The 20,152-nt window shown below is 39.9% G+C and overlaps 1 protein-coding gene across 1 annotated transcript in view; it reads left to right on the top strand.

Annotated features, from left to right (window-relative positions):
• Positions 1-17,062, top strand: part of CCSER1 (coiled-coil serine-rich protein 1) — a gene marked incomplete at its 3' end in the record, with an annotated part of 95,579 nt that extends 78,517 nt beyond the window's left edge. Inside the window, exon 4 of the mRNA XM_010185079.1 lies at positions 16,942-17,062. Coding sequence (XP_010183381.1) covers positions 16,942-17,062 — 121 coding nt within the window. The remainder of the gene's footprint in view (positions 1-16,941) is intronic.
• Between the last annotated feature and the right edge of the window lie 3,090 nt (positions 17,063-20,152).

Here is a 20,152-nt window from a genome sequence, read left to right as displayed (position 1 = left end):
TGTTTATATAGAAAAGCAGCAGTAATTGAATGTCTCCTGTTTGCATATACAGAAATACAGGCTAAAAGGAAACTGGTGGCTGAAGCCTCCCATCGGGACTGGTGTTTTGCAGCTTGTTGATTTCCTTGTCTGTAAAGCTGATGGCACAGGAGAGGGAGGCAGCCACCTGAGTTCCTTCTGGTTTGCTAACATTTCTCTTGCTCTCAACATATTCTTGCAACTAGAAGACAAGCTGCCTCCTCTGGCTCCTTCAGGACTATGCCAACATCAGAAAAACCACAAAGAGCGACGTAAGTGTGACCCACAGAGGTGGTTAAAACTTCCTGCCCCTCAGGTTTGAGCTGTGAGGTCAGACATCAAGCTGAAGGCTCTTATTTCTGAGTGATAGTCAGAAATCCTGACTTCCACTGCCCTGAAAAGGCACCTTTTGTTGGCTGCCTTTGCAATAAACTAAAACAGTTAAAATAGTTACCTAAAGAAGGAAAGTTTCACATACTCCACAGTAAATGTTTGTCGTTGAGATTTTCCTGGTCAACCTTGATCCTACAATAGTCCTGACTCAAACTTAGTTTTCAGTGTTCAGCTCCTTGTTACACACTTGAATTTCCAGGGACTGAGGAGGAGCACTGGTCCTTCTGTCACTCTTTACCTTCCTTGGGAGGCACAAGGGACCTGTGTATATCCTGTCTGAAGCTGCAGTGAACCATACCTTACTGTGCAATCTTTGCTTCCTGCTCTGTCAGAAGGAATCATGGTTTTGTAAAGTAAGTAATCATTCCTTTCTTTCATGTTTGTGGCCTGACATCATTAATACTGACAGTACAGCTGTGGGAATCATTCGCTAGTTACACTGAACAGTCTCTCTGCTGTCTCAGCATTGACAGGTTGCAAAGTGTTTAATATATCACTTTGCATTAAAAACACATTTCAGCAACAAACCCATTAGTAGATCCAAAAATCAAAATAGATGCTCAGAATTTAGAAGTAGTATCAATATCAAAATTTAATGTATTGCTTTTTCATAGCATTCCTCATCTGTGGGTAGCAATTCTGTGTATAATCACTGCTATCCACTTTGCTTGTACAGTTGTGCAAAGGCAGGCAGGAAATGGTAGTCAGATGAAACCTTGGTCAAGTGTTTAGTCCCAGGGGATTGCAGGTATCTCCTAACAGTATTTTATGCTGAAACCAAAGCTAATAAAGAGAAACTGAACATATGAAAGAAAACCAAAATCATACGGTGAGAAATCTTTGTTGAGTAGAAAATGCATTGCCTGCTTTTTAAATCTAAATGGGTGCTGATGGCCTGAGGGCAGTAACTTGAGCACGTTTTATGCATGGCAACTCACATCTGAGTGATGGTGGTTTATTTATATTTATTGCAGGGCTATAAAACTTTATTTGGACTGAAAGAGGAATTACTCTTTCAAATGCAATAATGTTACTTTAAATAGCTGATTTTCCAGCATTTTTATGCTATTGAGTATATAAAGCATCTAGCTGGTTCAAATCCTGTGATGGATACAAATTAATCATACAGGACAATTATGAGAGGAGTTTTTAAGGAGGATGACGTGTTAAGTATGTTTCCTTCAGTTTTTGGATCTCTCTCTTTTGAATATTAACTGGAGATTAAATGCAGTACCTAACACTCATATTTAAGACTCCATCAGAAGTGAAGTTTTATTTTGATTAATACGCATGATATTTAAAATATTGGGTAACTTCCAAATAATTCTTGTTTTTAAATTGGAGGGCTTTCAACAAATGTCAAGTGTTAATCTTAGGCCTGCTCTTAAAATCCAATCAGCTAACAGCGTAATTGTTCACTAGAGAGCAAAGTAAATTACCGTCTTATACGCAGCGGCTTAGAGAACCATTCAGAAGGAGGATCCAGAATTGGTGGTCATGCACTTCAAAATGAAAGTAAACACTTGCATTCACATTAGTCACCCTCCCTCCGAAGAGACCAGAGGTGTCGAGAGTGCTCTTGAAGTTAGTGGGACTCCTTCCAGTGAGTGCCAGGATTTCAAATTGGGATGTGGAGGTGACGGCTGTTGTAATTTGGATAAGAATGGAGCGGTGCCATTAGGTGCACTATGTTTTAGAAAATCAGGAGCTAATTTATCTGGCTTTGTTATATAGTTAGTTTTTCTAGAGCCTTTTTTTGTGTGCATGTCGTGTTTGTGTGTGCCATCCTCTAGGAGCAGGCTACTTGAACATGTAGTAAACAGAAGTGGTGTCCCTTGGAAACAAGCGGTGGACACCGACTGATACAGCTCATCTTATACAAGGCCAGATTCCCTTGTATTTAGTTGTAAGTTAAAGACATCTCCAGAATCAGTGTGGATTAGAAAAAAAAGTAGTTTATCTTTATTTTTAGGTACCTCTAGAAGTCTGGTCCATTTGCACTCTGCTGACTTCCAAAAGGATCTGTTGTACTTGACTGGTTCCTCAGATGCCTCTGGCATGACATCTGAAGCAAAGATCGCAGATTTCCCAAGGGAAGGGGGGACGTGGGGCTCTGAATGTGTTCTCACTATTTAAATAGTCATTAGGCCAGATTCTGCTGGGTTCACAGATGCACAACCAGTCTTCCATATTCATGAACACTCTTCATCTGCCTTGACAAATGGTGCAATCTGAGAATTGAGCTTTCATCTTTTTCCTTCTATTTAACCAGTTCACCTTGGCTTCAGGAATCCTGAGGCTGTTGAATCCAAAGAAAGCTCCAGGTGATTTTGACCATTTACTTTTTATCTTCAGCTGGAGAGTTATCCTGTGAAAATCGGTAACGTGTGTTTTACTCCAATTTCCTCTACATCTTCTGCTGTTTCAGACCATAACGACTTATTCTCAGGAACAGGTTTCTTCCTGCCAGCACCTGTAGAATTTCCCTATGTCCTCTTCTGTATTCAGAAAATCTATAGCCTAGATTAACATCTGGTGGAGTGCAGGAGAAAAGGACATGTACTTCTTTGCTATCAGGGGAGACGAGGCACAAAAAGATTTAATGCAGGTTCCAAATCGTGCTTTCAATAAAACATTATCCTTCCCCTCCTAAAAAAAATTATAGTATTTCACCAAGTAAAATCAACAGCATTAATAACAGTGCCATTGCTCAGCATTTGCACTTCTCTTACTAATATTACCAGTGTACAGTAGTGCGTTCAGATTAAAAGGTGCAGTAAATCTGCCTGACCGCTAAATGGCGCTCTTTCCTTTTCAAAGCCAAAACTAAAGGAAGGGTGCTTAAATCAAGGTAGAGGGATAGTATGCAAATGTGGATTTTCTTACTATCTAGTCTCCAAATCACTGGTTGCCAATAAAAGTGACTCACTCACTCATTCTTTGCTTTGCAATTGTTATGACTGGTAGAATCTGATCAGACCCTGATGAATTTGTAAGGGCTTGGGTTTAGGTGTTGCGTTGGTTCGTGGGGTTTGTATGGCTGAGTCCTGTGAAGAACTTCGCGTGAAACAAGAAGACAAGCAACTGAGTTTCTTTGCAAGTTAGTTTTTTTTATTTGATTGATGTTAGGAACTTGAATTACTCATTGATAAATTTTCTGGTGCTTAAGGAGCTTAGAGCATATCTAATGCAGGCCTGGTTGGAGACCACTGAGCTCTGGCAATTCTGCTTCCAGCACCAGGCTGTCTGCGTGATGCTTCACTGTCCGGGGGTGGCCTGCTCTGAAGGTTTTCAGACATATTTGCATATGGTTGCCAAGCACAGGGTTAAGTTAACAGAGTCTTGCATGACCATGCAGAGGAAAATATTTTTGGAAGAAATGAAAACCATGTAGTTTTATATTTAATTTTCTGATATATGATTCGTCTTTCACTCTGTTCAGCTCTGTGGACCTGCAGTGTAAATGTCAGTATTGAATCTGAAAATTACAGGAAGAGGAAAATTATTTAAATAACTTTCTTGAGGAAAACAGTCTCCAAAATACCTCTATGCATGCTAATGTTATTTTGCTTGCCATGACCATTTGTAGAATTAAAACCACTAATTTAAAAATCAGGATAACTATGTCACACCCTTGTTATTGTGACCTTGAGTAACCAACTTTTGTGACTTTTACAGCTACATAAGGACTTCAATTCATTGAGTCTGGCGTCCTAAATAGCAAAGTGATTATACTTTACATGGTTATGCTTGTAATGAACCTTAAAATACATGCTCGACTAACACGCATATTCCAGAAAGGTGTTGGTCTTAATTTTAAATGTCTGAAGACAGACTGCCACCAATTTTGTTTTGGTTGTTTTTTTCCCCAGTAGTTTAATTGCTCGTAAAGCTACAGTTTGACTTCTGTTATAACTTTCTCTGCTTGTTTAAGGAGGATTAAGTCTAGGATTTTTGCCCATCCAGGATCACATACAGCATAATGAATGCACTCTTCAGTCGTCTTTGAGAAGGTGAGATGGTAACTGAGTGGAGCCTGACTTCAGTGACTTGAGAGTCACCCATTTCACATGGGTACAGCCAAGGCTTGTGTTGGACGTTTTTGCAGAGGCAGCACATGGAGCTGCTGGTTTGCTATCAACCAAAACTCCACTTCATAGGTGTAGTGATAGTCCACATTCGTTGTTTCTTGGGGTGTAATCCTGCATTGGGCTCCGCTCAAACATTGTTTGTTAGAGTCATCCAGTTTAATGGCTCTTCAAGTTCACTAAGCTTGCCTGACCTGCCTGTCATTTTGGCCCTGACCCTTTCTGCCGAGCGTAATCCATCTCTATTTCAATTTACTTGTCTTGGAAGTAAAATATATTGACCTCAAAACTTGGTTAGATTTCAAGCCTTAGTGATTTTCTGAAAATATTTGAGACTGTTCGAGGAAGTGTGAAAGGCGTCAGTGTAATGATCAATTGGTTTGCCTTTCAGACAGATGCATATATTTTGCTTGGCATATGCTTTATCTCCAGAATAGATGTTGGGCTAGCAGTCTGTATTTCTGAAAATCAATTTGAAAAATTATGCTCTTATTTTGACCATTAATTGGAAGAACCCAGCAGATCACTTATGAACCTGGCATAGCAGTGACCTCTGCTCTTCAAAGTTTTGCATCAGGACTATAATACTTAAGTTTTGGGAGAACCACTGCATGTACCTTTGCCATATGTCAGATCAGGAGACCACAGTAGTTTCATTTGGCTTTGAAATCTAGTAAATTAAGTGCAACAAAAACAAAGCATAGCAAAACCTGCAAGCTATGTAAATGGGCAGAATTTTACAAGTCCAGGCATGACAAACAGCCAGCCAGTCTGGCACAGGTTGCCAGGGAAGTTGTGGATGCCCCCTCCCTGGAAGTGTTCAAGGCCAGGTTGGATGAGGCTTTGGGCATCCTGGTCTGGTGGGAGGTGTCCCTGCCCATGGCAGAGGTTGGACTGGATGAGCTTTAAGGTCCCTTCCAACCCAAACCATTCTGTGAGTCTATGATTCTTCTGTTTCCCAATTTTCTTTGTGGCACAGGAAACTTCCTACCATTCTTTGTCCACAACTGCCACTGACCTTTCTTGTCACCTAGCTGACTGCTGAACACCATTTCATGGTATTGCATGAAAAGCAGTGTGAGCAGCCTAGGAAATTCTTATTCCAGTTATCTTCTGGAGTCCACTTTTTTTTTGCTGTCACAACATACTAGTAAAAATCTTGTGACCATACAAGTGCTTATCCTTCACACACATGTTTAGCTGGTGCCTAGCCATAGATGCCCACAGGAGGAAGATGTGGTGTATTCTGTCTCATCCCAGGACCTGCTGTTCCTTAAAGCCTCTCCATTTCCACTCTTGGTTTGGAGGTATATTGATAGATGATCATAATATTACCGGTCTGACCCTTTGTCGCTGGAGTACTGAGTGGTGAGACTGGGGGTGATTCTCTACCCACACTCCTCATTTCTCCACTGCTTTGCAGTTGCAGCTGGAGTAGCAGCCAGATGTTTGCTTGTGCCTGCTTGTACACAAGGTTGTTAAGTGATTGCAGAGACATTTGAGTTGACTTTGCCTTCCCGTAGAATCCTGTATGGGTGTGAGGGCCAGGCTGCCTCTTAGCCCAGGTAAGGTCTGTAGCTGCTCCAGACAGAGTCTGAAGGCTAAGGTGGAATTGACTTTCTCCAATATATGTTTATTTTTCTTTTCTGAAGAGATTGATTTTGTTTTATACATGTTGTTGTTAGATTTATTAAATAACCAGAAAACTGATTTTATACAATTTTGACTATCTTAGTCCTAAGAAGAACAAAACCAAACCGCAAAACCAGTTAAGCACATAGTGATCTTTAAGTTTCTGAAGGGAGATGTGCAAATATTGGAGTTATTAACTAAGCAAGGTTCTAGAGTTGTAGCAGTTGTAATCACTAAACAGAAACAGTGACAGCAAAACTCCCTCAAGAGTTAAAAAAGAATAATAATAATAAAAAAGAACCCATCCACCTTAGAGAGGCGTGAAATACATTCTTTGCATTTTATAATCAAAGTGGAATCTGTGCTTCCTGAGAAAAGAGAGGGCATTTTTGTTATGGATCCCCTAATAAGTTCAATGTCTGGTGTAAATTTTGAACGCACGGTGTATGAGCGACTTCTGTGAAAGAAGGAATGGGTCGGGAGTAGCTGTGACAAATGTGCTGCTGTAGGGACTGCTGGCTGGGTTGCTTGTCACCGAGGCTGACAGCGGCTGTCATGCTGCGACTAAGATGTACAGCTCTGCTGGCAGCTCTACCTTGTGCTCCTGCTACTGGGTGCCAATACGGCTATAATAGAAAGCCAAATAGCCTCCTGCTCTTGCAAAACAAAAATACCTCATATAATTTTCCTGGTGAGCTTTTATCATTGGAAACCGCAAGAGGAGCTGACATGGTGATTTCGTTTAGTAATTTCTCTTGGGAAACTGTGCTTTTGGAGGTTTATCTGTGTATTAATTGTTTAAATTAATTTTTTTCTGACTACAGCCATCCAAGAAAAACAACAATGAATTAATCTTGCTTGCCTGTCAGTCGTTGTTTCAGCTAGCCCAAGAATAATAGTTGAAGCCATGAGACTACTGTCCTGAAAACGCTTGCTATTGAGTTTTGACAGTTTTACTTGCGGTGAGTGACAGTTCAGGATATTGTTGTTAGAGTAGTCATTCCTTCAGGGGCTTGTATTGTGCCTACAGAAATGCCCTGCAGGTCTTTTTATATTCCTCCTTTTAAGATGCCAGTGTCACACAGCTTAAATGGAAACCCAAATGTGATCAAACCAGAATTAAAACTATTCTTCTCTTGGCTGAAAAGGGAACGTAGAAGCAGGCAGCTCTTGTGACTGGTGAAATCCCTGTGGGGATTTTCTCCATGTCCTTTAGGAGGAGAGGCGAAGGTTTCCCAGTTTCTGGTACTTTATGGCTATTACCAGGGAATGGCTTTATGCTTCCATCTCAAATTGGCAATTTCAGTAATACCTTTTGCATTCGTACTGGAAAAGTGGAGGTTTTGGCTGTTCTGTTTTCTTTCATCGCCTAAGACTGTGGTGTTTTTATTTCTTATTTCCCAGTGAGAGCTTCTTCAGGCAGTCTTAGACTTTGTGGCTCTGTTAGTAATTTGGGTGGACCAAGGGGACTGAAAGCTCAGGCTTGCATCATAGGCCAAGAACGGCAGATGTGCTACCAGCAGAGGAGGTGTGGGTGAGCCTCCTTCGCCCCAGGAACCTACCTGTGGCCATTTTCTATGGGAAATTAATTTAACCAGTTATCTTCAAGGCCTTTATGTGGATAAACCGATGCACTTATTTGGACCTCATGGTGATTATTATCATGCATCCTAGACGAATGACTAAGCCCCTACTTTTTATTCTAACGGATATTCATACCATTCAATTAGGAGACTTCCTGCAATTTGGCAGAATTAGTCATGATTGTTGGGGCTCAGTTCATTAGTCTTTCCTCATAACCTTTCCCTCATTTATGCAAGTGGTTTTTATTCATGTCCATGCCACAAAACAAGTCACAGTCTACAGTGCGAAAAATAGAAGCCTGTGACATCAGCCTGACCCATAGTGTTGCCAAAAACTAGTGAAAGTTAGTTGTTATTTTAAGACTCCTGGTGTTAGCACTAAAGCAATGCTTTTTGTTATTGAGAAGCAATACCTACCTACTGGATACAGAATATGCTTTTATATTTAAAGGTTGGGGTTTTTTTTTCAGTTCCTCTGTAGGCTGCTTGGAACAATATTTGCTTTAAGTAGCTCACTGTGAATAAGAAAGTATTTTAGAAGCAGTCTGAATCATAAATATATATACTGAGAATGTTTTAGGTGTACAGTAGTTTCAGCTGAAAAACTAACCCACTTAACTTTCCTTGGATGCAGTTATAGTTCCTCCTGGCGTTGCTACAGTGACGCATCATTGCAGGAACTGCAGCAAGGAGTGCCTGTTTGTGGAGAGGGGGCCAGAGATGGGCAACAGGTTTTGTACAGGAACAAGCGCAGACTGCGAAGCCTGTAAGAGAAATGACTAACAAAGGATCCAAAAGGAGTCTGTAAAATCTCAAGGGGAAGGTGAAGAGGGAATTGTGCATTGCCTTTTCCAGTACTAAAACTGAGGGGGTCAAATGAAACTAGTTGGTGGCAAGTTTAGAATGGGCTAATAGAAATATTTCTTCACACAACCTTTAGTTCAACTTTGAACTCTACAGGATGTGAATGCTACAGATTTGCGCAAACACAGAAATAACAGAAGAGATTTATAAAATCCATGAGGAATTAGTAAATGCAGACACAATCCCTCTGGTTAAGGAAGTCTGCAAGTTGTTGTAACCTGTGAGAGGATGCTTAAAAAGACTCTGAACAGGAGTGAAGGTGCTACCCTGTCCTTCTCCAGGGACTGAACTACAGTCATTCTGTCGATACTGAACAGAAATTGTGTGAGAAGTGGGCCACCAGGGTCATCATTCTCTAGGTGGTTATTTTATGAAGGTATTTCCATCACTTACCATCTCCTTAGGGTCCTTTGGTGACCTGCGCATACCTTTCTGTTCAGTATCGGCACTAAGGGCAGCTTTTCAACATGAATATGGGGAAAAACTTCTTTACTGTGAGGAGCACTGGCACAGGCTGCCCAGAGAGGTTGTGGAATCTCCTTATCTGGAGACATTCAAAACCTGCCTGAACACGGTCCTGTGTGACCTGGTCTGGTGATCCTGCTCTGGCAGGGGGGTTGGACTGGATGAGCTTTCGAGGTCCTTCCCACTCCAGCAGCATTCACTGCTTCTTTCAGTTTAATTTCTTAGAGTATAAGTCGGTAGGCCCAAATTTCACATGTGGCTAATGCTATAGGATACAAAAGCAAGGGTGCAGATAATCCCTGCAGAACTGCTGGGGTGTATGAAGAATTCCCTGGCTGGGGATTAACGCCGCGGTACGCACCCTTCGCCGTTGGGTGCCACTGTGGGCAGCACAAAGCAGAGATGTGTGTGCAGCCTTTGTGAATGCTGCAAAAGAGCCAGGAAACATAAGGACCTGATGGAAAGTAATTCATTTGGCTGTAATGGGCCTGTAATTGTTGCTATTACAAAATTTCTGATTGTGGCTATGCTGTGTTTAAGAATTGGGCCTGTGGTTTTATTGCAGAATTATTACAGCAAACCCTTTGGGGACTGTGAGCATATAGTCTCATTCTCTTAAGTATTCATTTGGCCGATATTGTGAAATGTAACTGTTTCTAAGGGACAAGAGGCCCTAGAATAACTGTTGAACTAATAATAAAATAGAGATCCATTTAGTTTCCTTTTCTTCTCAAAGACCGTCATCAAACCTAGAATCAGCAGCCGGAAAATTAGGCCCTTTTATTTTTATTTTTTAATATTGGGCTTTTCTTTTTTTTAAGTAGATGGGCAAAAATGTCTTTGACCCAAATTACCTTGACCTTTTGTGTTACTTTAAGGAGACTGAACGTCTCCTTGGGCTTTAGGGTTTAGTAACAAAGTATTAAGATATTTTGTTGTGTTTCTGGAAAGAGAGTATGGAACTGAAATCATACACTTGGTTTTGCTGGGTTTCATGCAGGTGAAGTTTGCAGTTGACAAAGAGACGAGTCTAAAAAGTGGTTATATTTTGAACCCGCTGAATGGATCAAGAATATGAGAGGATGCATCTTTGCAGCGTGGAGTGCTTGAGCACGGTGATTAACTACAGTTCTTACCGGAGATACCAGAATTAACAGAATATGTTTCAAGATCCTCTCTTATAAACTATTGGGTTGGCCAAAAAGTGTGTTTTTATTAGATGGACATGCGTGTCTTGAAATTTAACTAACGATTTTGCTAACAATTATGTAAATGGTGTTGATTTCAACATAGAAAGTCAAAAGGAACGCTTTCATCATATATTGCTGTATTATTTTCAAAAAGGAAAAAAACACTGTGAAGCTCAAAAAGTGATGTGATGTGCATGGTGAAGATACCTTAAAACTATGTCAGTGTCAGAATTGGTTTGCTAAATTTCGATCTGGACATTGTGATGTTAAAGATGCGTCACGCTCAGGAAGGCCAATTGAAGTTGATAATGACAAAATAAAGGCATTGATCAAATCCAGTTGGTGTTTAATGACATGAGAGATTGCTGCTAATCTTAACATACAGAAATCGAATGTTGAAAACCATTTAAAGCAACTTGGGTATGTTAGGAAACTCGATATTTGGGTACCACAGGAACTCAAAGAAATTGATCTCACTGAGTGTGTTGACATCTGCGATTCTCTCTTGAAATGTGAAGAAAATGATCCCTTTTTGACAGCGATGACAAATGGATCGTCTACAACGACGACGAATGAAAAAGATGGTGGAGCAAATGTGGTGAACCAGCTCAAAGCACTTCAAAAGCAGATATTCATCAAAGGAAGGTTATGCTGTCAGTCTGGTGGGATTTCAAAGGTGTTGTGTATTTTGCATTGCTTCCAAGGAACCAAACCATGTGTGCTGTCATCAACTGGATAAATAATTGATGCCATCAAACAGAAGTGTCCAGAACTGGTGAATCACAAAGGTGTTGTGTTTCTCCATGATAATGCTAGACCCCACACAAGTTTGGCCGCTCATCAAAAATGGTTGCACCTTGGATGTGATGTGTTACCACCTCTACCATATTCGCCAGATCTGGCACCATCAGACTACCATTTGTTCCGTATGAAACGCCTTGAATGCTAAGACCTTCACTGCCGATGAGGATATCAAATTGTTCTTGGAACTACTTTTTTTTGTGGAAAAAGAACTTTTTTGAGCGCAGAATCATGAAGTTGCCTGAAAGATGGCAAAAGGTAATTGAACCAAATCGAGAGAGGTTCTCCTCCCCCTCTACTCTGCCCTGGTGAGACCGCATCTGGAATATTGTGTCCAGTTCTGGGCCCCTCAGTTCAAGAAGGACAGGGAACTGCTGGAGAGAGTCCAGCGTAGGGCTACAAAGATGATTAAGAGAGTGGAGCATCTCCCTTATGAGGAACGGCTGAGGGAGCTGGGTCTCTTTAGTTTGCAGAAGAGGAGACTGAGGGGAGACCTCATTCATGTTTATAAATATTTAAAGGGTGAGTGTCACGAGGATGGAGCCAGGCTCTTCTCGGTGACAAAGAATGATAGGACAAGAGGTAATGGGCACAAGCTGGAACACAGGAGGTTCCACTTAAATTTGAGAAGAAACTTCTTCTCAGTGAGGGTGACAGAGCACTGGAACAGGCTGCCCAGAGAGGTTGTGGAGTCTCCTTCTCTGGAGACATTCAAAACCCGCCTGGACGCCTTCCTGGATGCCTTCCTGTGTAACCTCATCTGGGTGTTCCTGCTCCGGCAGGGGGATTGGACTGGATGATCTTTTGAGGTCCCTTCCAATCCCTAACGTTCTGTGATTGTGTGATTCTGTGACGCTATCTTGCTTAATGAAGTTTTTGTTTCCCATGATAAATTTGCCTTTCCTTTACCCAGAAAACAATGCAATTCCTTTTTGGCCAAACCAATATTTCCAGTGTCAGCAGTTTTCCTGGGAAAATACTTGAAGAACCAACCTTCCTATGTGTTGCATAGGAAGTAGTGTAACTCGTCCTTGTCTTTTGTTCAGGCGCCTCAGAGAGCAGCTCATTTCCTGAGCATCCTCATAGCAGAGCCAGCTTTAGGAAACAATATGCAAAAATGTGAACACCCGCACAGAGAATTGGTGCTCTGGAGTAATTAAATCTTATCTTCTGGCCTTCAGTAGCAAAAGAAACGTGTGATTGGGCGCTTGGGATCCAGACATTGCTCCCCCATGTCTCAGGCCCCTGTCTCCCACAGTGGCAGCTGGCGGATAATTCAGGGGAAAGTATTGAGCACCTTCCACGCTCCTGGCTGGTTGCCCAGGTTTTTACCAAAGCAGACGGTTTTTTGGTCTGAAACAGCAGTTGTTTCCAGACTTTATCTGTCTCTTGAATGATGACAGCTGATTATTTTAAACTTTACAGGCACAAGTGTAAATACTTTGAATTGTCACAACAAGTGCCCAGCTTTTTTAAATCCAGAAATACTTCACTGTTTTTGTCTCCCTGTGTCATGAATCCCTTATGCTTCACCGCACACTGCATATGAACATTTCCCTTCTGTTTTCTCTAAGCAGGTAGTGCTTGCTGCTAATTTAATCTAACCATCACTTGCATCTTGTGCATCTTGTGTCAAGGGACACTATTTTTTTTTTGATAGTGAGTGGTGATAACCAGATTTTCTCTCTTCTCTATTAAGAAAAAATAAAAAAAGAAAGGAAGAAGTGTACAATTAACAGCATTTGAAGTCGATGCTGTAAATGACACCCCTAGAGCTTAAAAATCTTTTTTATTCTCCAGAGAGATACATTATATTCAGTAGCTGTTGAAGGCTTTTTACTGTCCTGCTATTCAGGGAATTAAAAATTTCTCACTGGTTGGTTGAAAGTAGAAGACGACTGTTTAATTAGTCATTCCCATTGTTCTTGAAAGAAACAGCAGAGAAAAAAATGAAAAAGCTGATGTTTTTCTTCTCCAGACATAGAGATCTGTTTTGATAGTGAATGATGTTCTGGGACTGCTTGAACCAACTGGGGTAAATCCAAACCAGCAATCCTAGTGATAAATATGTGGGGTGCTTTTAAAACACTTGGCAGTGGAAGAAAACAAACTGCATGCTTCATTAAAGTATGAATTGAAGAATCTGGGGAGAAATGATGCAACTTCCAGAAGCAATACAGATCTTTTATTATATGAAGTTAGACTGTTTTCTTTTTCTGTAGAGTTGTCCTTTGTATAACTTGTAGTTAGTATGTTGTGTCTTTTATTTCACTAAGAAAAATGTTTCTTTAATGATGATACATAGTAAAGATGTTCCTCCAGTTGTATTACTTCAGTAAATTATTAGCTGGTTCCCGTAATGGTTGAATTGTGAATAAAGGAGATGCAATGGTACTGAAAAATACCATTTGACTTGCATACTCATTGTTTTCGAAGGTATTCAGTGTATAACACATTCTGAGATACTAAATATCAGTCTCTTAAACTTAGAAATGGCTATAAGTAGTATAAAATTAGCTGATCGTTTTACTTGATGTGGATTCGTCCTACAGTTCTGTCCACAGCTGCAGAGGTACGCAACAGCAAGTGTGGTGATAGTGAACCCCTACCTAGGGCGTGTACTTAATGTTTGTGTGCCATTGTAAAAACGTACCAAATAGATGGGAAAAATAAAGATTTTCTTTATTGGTTTCTTTATTGGGACAGTGGATATTGTGTACGATGACTTCAGGAAGCCTTCCAACACTGTCTCCCGTAAGGTTGTCATGGACAAGCTGTTGATGTATGGGCTGGGTGAGCAGAGTGAATTTCTGATGTTCTTGCTGGCTGGTAAAGTGCAAGTTGGACACGTGAGAGCATTTCTGGTTAAAAGGGGTAATCCCTTAGTGTAATTGTTTGGTATTCTGAAGTTTGTAATATTCTGAGGTTCTAAGAGATTGGGATTTGTGACAAGTATGATACGTGGACATCACTAATGAGCTTTTTTTGGGGGAATGTAAGCCACGTATACATAAAAAATGAAGGTGTGGAAAAGAAACTACACTTAAGAGAAGTGTTAAATGAAAACAGTCTCCTTAAATAAAACAGTGCCTATCTTCATCAATGTTAAAGTTGAGAGTCTGCATTCAAGCACATTCTCATTATTTTAATGCAAGTTATGAACAGATAATAAGAGAATACACTCCAGCAGGTGAAAATTACTTGCTGTGGTGCTGTCGCTACTTCATGACATTTTAGTTAATTATGCTGTCCCATAATGGCTTGCGACTGTGTGCGCAGAGACTTGTGATAAAAAGGAGGAATTGTAGGCGTTTCCAGAAGCCAGACCAAAGGGAATCACTGTCGAGAATGGGAGGATAAAAAATTCTGTGAGCTCAGATCACCGGATGACCACTGGGTTGTCTTCAGCTGTAAATGAGGGGATTATACAGCTCCTGTGTAGCGTTGACTATTAAAGAAAAGCGATTTCACAGTTTTATTAATTTGTGAAATTCCTGTAAAGGATAGGAGGCTGGCAGTGTCTTCTTTGTTAGTTGCAGTTTCCTATTTTATCTTTCTTTTTTACTGCCCTGATAGACAGTGACTATCCAGGTAAAATCCTACCCCGTGATGCTTTCATAGGCACCACATGTTTTACAAGTTCTGAAGTAGTAACTGGGTATTGAAGTGGTGCCACAGGTGTTTTAAAGAAAAACACATATTTGCTTCATCCTTTACTTTTCCTTTGTTATTGGTTTTTCAAGTTAAAATTCAGGTACTGGATATCAGAATTACCTTTTGACAAACCTATTTTTCTACAGTTCTTTGACTGTCAATCAAGAGTCAAACAGACATAAATATTCTTATTTGCACGTATTGAGTCACTGGTGTTAGTGAGAAGATACTATTTTGTACGTTACGTGCTGCCTACCAAATAGCATCTTGCTAGTAGACGATCTGCTGGTTGCGCGTAACATAATAGGAAAAAAAACCACTTAATTTTTTTTTTTCTTATGTGGTCTCTCTAGTTTAATGTATTTTGCATTAGTTCCCTCTATAATTTGTTGCTTATAAACCTATAATGTATATTGTACTTGCGTACCTGTAAGCAGTATAGCAAGTTCTCTTTGGGTAAGACCGGGTTTTGGAGATGGGTTTCTGTGGTAGTGACAAAGTTTTGAGTAGCACAGGTCCCGAAGGAAAATGAAGGTAAGGTTTAAGAAATGGCCATCTTATGTGTCTTAGTCACTTAGCACAGCATGCATGTTAGTATTTAAAAGTACAAGCATAAGCAACACTGGAGAACCTCAAAAACTTTAAATGTAATTACATGTACTCTACCTGTACTCTGTGCTGCTGGCTGAATGGCTCAGAATTGCTCTGAGAGCAAGATGACCTTTGTGCTTTTCTAACTTTTGCAGAAATATCCAGCCCTGCTTTGACCTGTTCCTTAAAACCTGCTCTCTGGCTGCCATAAAGCACCACTTACTGCTCTGGGATGTTCGTTGGGTGTGCAGCGTATCTTGCTGATGTGCACTGAATTGACACTGAGTGTAATTTGAGTGCTCAGGGTAAAACAGCAGAGTTGGTTGTTCTTGACCCAGTCAAGGCGGGATGAATGAAGTCTTACTCCAGTTTTACTCCTCTTGTAAGAGGGGCATAGGCTATGAACAAGATGTGCTGTCTGTATGTGGGCAATAGGGAGGAGGCTCATGGTTGTGGAGAATGGAGGGTAGGTCAGTCTTCTGAAACAAGTTTTCCACTGATAAATGTCACAGTTCAGTGTTCCCAGCTGTCACAACCTTGCACAAATGTTGTACGTACTTGTAAAATAGGCTCTTTCTGGCTTCAAATTGCTGAGAATTGTTTTGCAGGTACTGTTTTCATCTGTGTATGTGCATGTGTGTACTCTATAAAATAGTTCTGTATGTTATATATATATAAAATACTGTGTGATTTTCTGCTTAAATTGTAGGTCACCACATTTCTTGTTTTTATGTATGATCTATAATAGTACCATAAATGTATGATATAAGAAGCTGCTGTGCTTTGTTCAGTACAGACAGCTTTTAATTCCAGCTTTTATTTGGCTCATAAAGGTGCACCTTGGCTGTAAAGGAAATCTATACCTTCAAAATCAGTGGGAGTGGTGACTGCTAAGTGCTAAATTACTAGTTACACTTGCAATTTAGAATATGTATAGCTTTTAACAAAGAGAGTTGTCTGTTCGGTATTCATTTATTAGTGCTAATTGAGCCAGAAGCTCAGCTGAAATACATGATCATCTTTTAGCTCTAAATATCGTCTAAGTTGTATCATCTAGCACAGTAATACATAAATAATTTGTATGAATGGAAAGTGTGAGTCAATATATCTGGTGTCATTCCTAGACCATTTCGATTTGGCCTTTGTGGATTAAAGTGAGATGTAATGGTTGAAGACAAAAAAAAAAAATCACAAATCAGATTTTCTCAAATCTGTTTTCTTACAAAGTCTGAAATTTTGAAGGTGGGAGGTTTGCCTGAAAACCATCCACGATTTCCACTCTCATTTTCATTTTGTGATGAAAGAGGAAAAAGAAGTGCATCATATTCTGATGTCATTTATGGAAATATGAATCGTTTTAGGACTTGGACAGACCAGTGAGCTAGAGTAGACTGACATCAGGTCTTGTGCTAGGTGAAACTTAGTGAATAATGCTGGGAGTGTCAGTCTATAGCAAAAAAAAAAGTGCCAAGCAAGCACTTTAGGAAATGTGAATAACAATGATGTTTTCATTGCAGGTGACCACAGTGAAGTCTGATTAAACATTTGCATTTTTGCTTATCACAGTATGACTTGACTGTTTCTTTGTTTTGCTGTTTTAAAGATTTAAAATATATAAACTGAGTTCCCTCTTTAACAGTGAGATTTTTTTTATCTTTGCAGTTTGCCAGGAAGACTCATACCAGTCGATAGTCTCATGTGCTGCTGTGGTACCTACCCCTGTAGAGTCGACAGTGGATGCAAGGAAAAAGGAACAGCCAGTAATGCCTGATGTGTCTAAACAGTGAGTTATTCAAATAACGTGATCTTTTACAAGTGCAATTTAAACATCAGGCTAGAATCTTTCTTGTGGATATGCACACACACCTCCTTTCTGTTTCATCAGGGGTTACATAGGCATTTCCAAATGCAGAAATTGGCTTGAGGCTGGGCTGCTGCTTTTGTTCATTAGCCTACCTTTTTCCCCAAGGCTTTTGGTAATGAGGTATATAGAGGGAATGGGCATTTATACTCTGAGAAATTGACTTTTTAACAGGCTTAATAAGGTGATTCTTTTTGTTTAAATAGTCCTTTCATTCTTGCACGGTTTTTCAAGTCAGTAGTTGATTTTTAGAAAGAACATAATTCCTAAATGCTCTGCTTAGCTGAGATATTTCAGTATTTTTCAGTGACTGTTTTACTGCTGTGGTATGAGATGTGATGGCGTCTTAAAAAGTGTGGTATTTCCAAGGAAATTCTATTTAATTAAATAGACTGTAATTTAATATCTTGCATTAGATGAGAATCATAACCTCAGCATGCGTAACAACATTTGTCTTGCAATACCAGGCAGGATGGTTGTTCCTTAACAGGTGAGTCCTTGGAGAATGAAAATAACTTTTTTCATTAAAAGAAGGAAAACATAATGGTAATGCTTTGTCACAACACAAACCTAGAGTCTGTGCATAAATTCAGCTCTGAGCTCGTCTATAAAGTCCCAGCTTGCACACCTGTTACAGTAAGAAAATTTAGAGCATCCTTCCCCAGTCCTCCTGTGTCCCCCACAAAAAACCCCTCAAAACAAACTCAAAACACCACAATGGGATGGGATGGGTGGGATGGGATGGGATGGGATCTTGGTACAGATCTATGGTTTAAGTCTGTATCTGACTGTGGCGTCTTTTTAAATCTGGTGATAAATTCATTTCACTCCAGTCTATGTGTACTTAAAAATTTAACACAGTATATTGCCTGTCATCTAGGTATTATTACAATGGCTTAATGTTTGAAATAATGTTAGCATCTAATTGTTTTAGTGTTTCAGTCGTATGTCTCTCTGAATATGGGTTTGGAAAGGCAATGGTCTGTGAAGTACTGTACTGAAATCCAGGATAATTTCTGTGGTTAATTTAAACAGCAGAGTATGTTTTTGCCTTCTCTCCAGTAAAAGGCAAACCTGCACTGTTGTTTGATTGGCTTTTTCCTCTGCTATCAGCAGTTTCAGCATTTCGTAATTCCTTATGAATTCAAAGTAAGGAGACTGCTGTATGTGTTTAGCAAGCGCTTGAGAGCTGAATGATGCCACCTCCTTGATTGTTTTTTTTTCCTTCACCTTATTGATATTAGCAAGTCTACTAGTCAGCTTTCTGATGTGCTTGGTTTTTTAAATTTTTGTCTTTATAACCTCTCTAACGATATCTTTTAATCACATAGACTGAAATCATGCTTGTCTTATGCACTCAGAGGTCTCAGAAACATTCTCTAACCTTTGCTAATCTTCCGATTTTTGTGTCTAAAAATATGACCTGTGGCTCTGGAATTCTTTCAAAAAGAAATAAGCTTGTGCTTAAACAGATTAAGTATATTTGAACTTCTTCACATGAAGCAGCATCATTAAATTAGTATCTTTTCACCAACATTTCCTACAAGTTTATGGGAAATGAAACAGCAACACCTTTCTAGTAAACTTTTGCATGTTGTTAGAGCAGGAATTCAGTAAATATTGCAGAAACCTCCGAAGTAATGGTAGGGGGATGAAAACATATGGCTGCAAGAAGTCTCAAGTATTGTGAAACACCAGTGTGCCTTTCACTTCTCTCATTTCACACCGTGCTTTCTACATGTAGATAATTTTTTCCATATCCAGTTTTAATGGAAGAAAAACAGATACCAGTTGCTGTGTCTAAATATCCCAGTGCCACCTCTCTCTAATGTAAACCTCAAGCGAGAGGAAGCCCATGGCACATCTTGAACTCCATTGACTTGAGTACAGAGTCCATGTATGGGGCTGATATGCATAGGTGAATTATAATAATTGGTATTTGTAATTACCTCTACTGGAAATAACATCGATGCTTTGATTTTTATGCTTATCTTTGTGTACCTGTATAGTTTTGACTTGCATGTCCCAAAATTGTGAATATCACAGAGGTTTGAGCAGTGGCCAGCCATTGAGGTCTTGTAAAGAGAAGTTGCTGATTTTGGGGCCTTGGGCAGAGTATGATTAGAATAACCAATGCTTTCTAAAATTACATAAGGAAGCAATATATAATCCAAAACAGATAAAATACATATTGATGCTAATAAGATGTTAATTAGTTACAAATAACTAAAAATAATTATGTTGTAAAACACAGTGGAATTAAGACCTTCAGGACACAAGAAGCTGTGAAGCCTGGGTGGGGAAAAAACTCTTTATGTTAATTGTGTAATATTTGACTAATGATGTTATTTTGTCTTAGAAAGAAGCTGTTTAGTGGCTTTAAATAATGTACTGTATTTGCTTAATCTAATTTTACTGTGAGCAGCAAAGAATTGTGCTAGAAGTGGTGGCAGCAAAGCTTAATGATTCATTGAAGTGTCAGTGATTAGATGTTATCAGGAGTGGAGGAATCAAAGGCTTTTTTTTTTTCCCCTGCATTTTTTCTTGGAAGCTCAAAACATTTCATCAGGAAGCAATTCCTTAGTGATATTTAGGTAATTCTTAGCTCTTGTGCACTGGGCAAGATCCCTACTTAGGTCTTTTTTGCAGGAGTCCGTTTGGCTGAATAGCCACAAAATAAGCAGAAAAAGCTCTGGCCATATCTTTAGCAGCCTGGGAGTGACATCACCATCATAGCAAACATGGAACAACCTGTTTGGTGAAGCTATAGCCCCTGCAGGAGAAAGATGAAGTCTGTGCTAGGTGCTTTGGCCATCATTATGTGTTGCCTCGAAGGCTGGTAGAGTACAAAAGTAAAGATGCATTTTGGAACAGGGGAATTTATCTGTTTTTTTATAGGAGAACAATGCACAAGTCTTTACTGTGAGGGTGGTGAGACACTGGCACAGGTTGCCCAGGGAAGCTGTGGATGTCCCCTCCCTGGCAGTGTTCAAAGCCAGGTTGGAAAGGACT

Source organism: Mesitornis unicolor, unplaced genomic scaffold (genome assembly GCF_000695765.1).
Source record: "Mesitornis unicolor isolate BGI_N332 unplaced genomic scaffold, ASM69576v1 scaffold3015, whole genome shotgun sequence".
Classification (NCBI taxonomy): domain Eukaryota; kingdom Metazoa; phylum Chordata; class Aves; order Mesitornithiformes; family Mesitornithidae; genus Mesitornis; species Mesitornis unicolor.
This window is presented reverse-complemented; position numbering and strand designations above follow the sequence as displayed.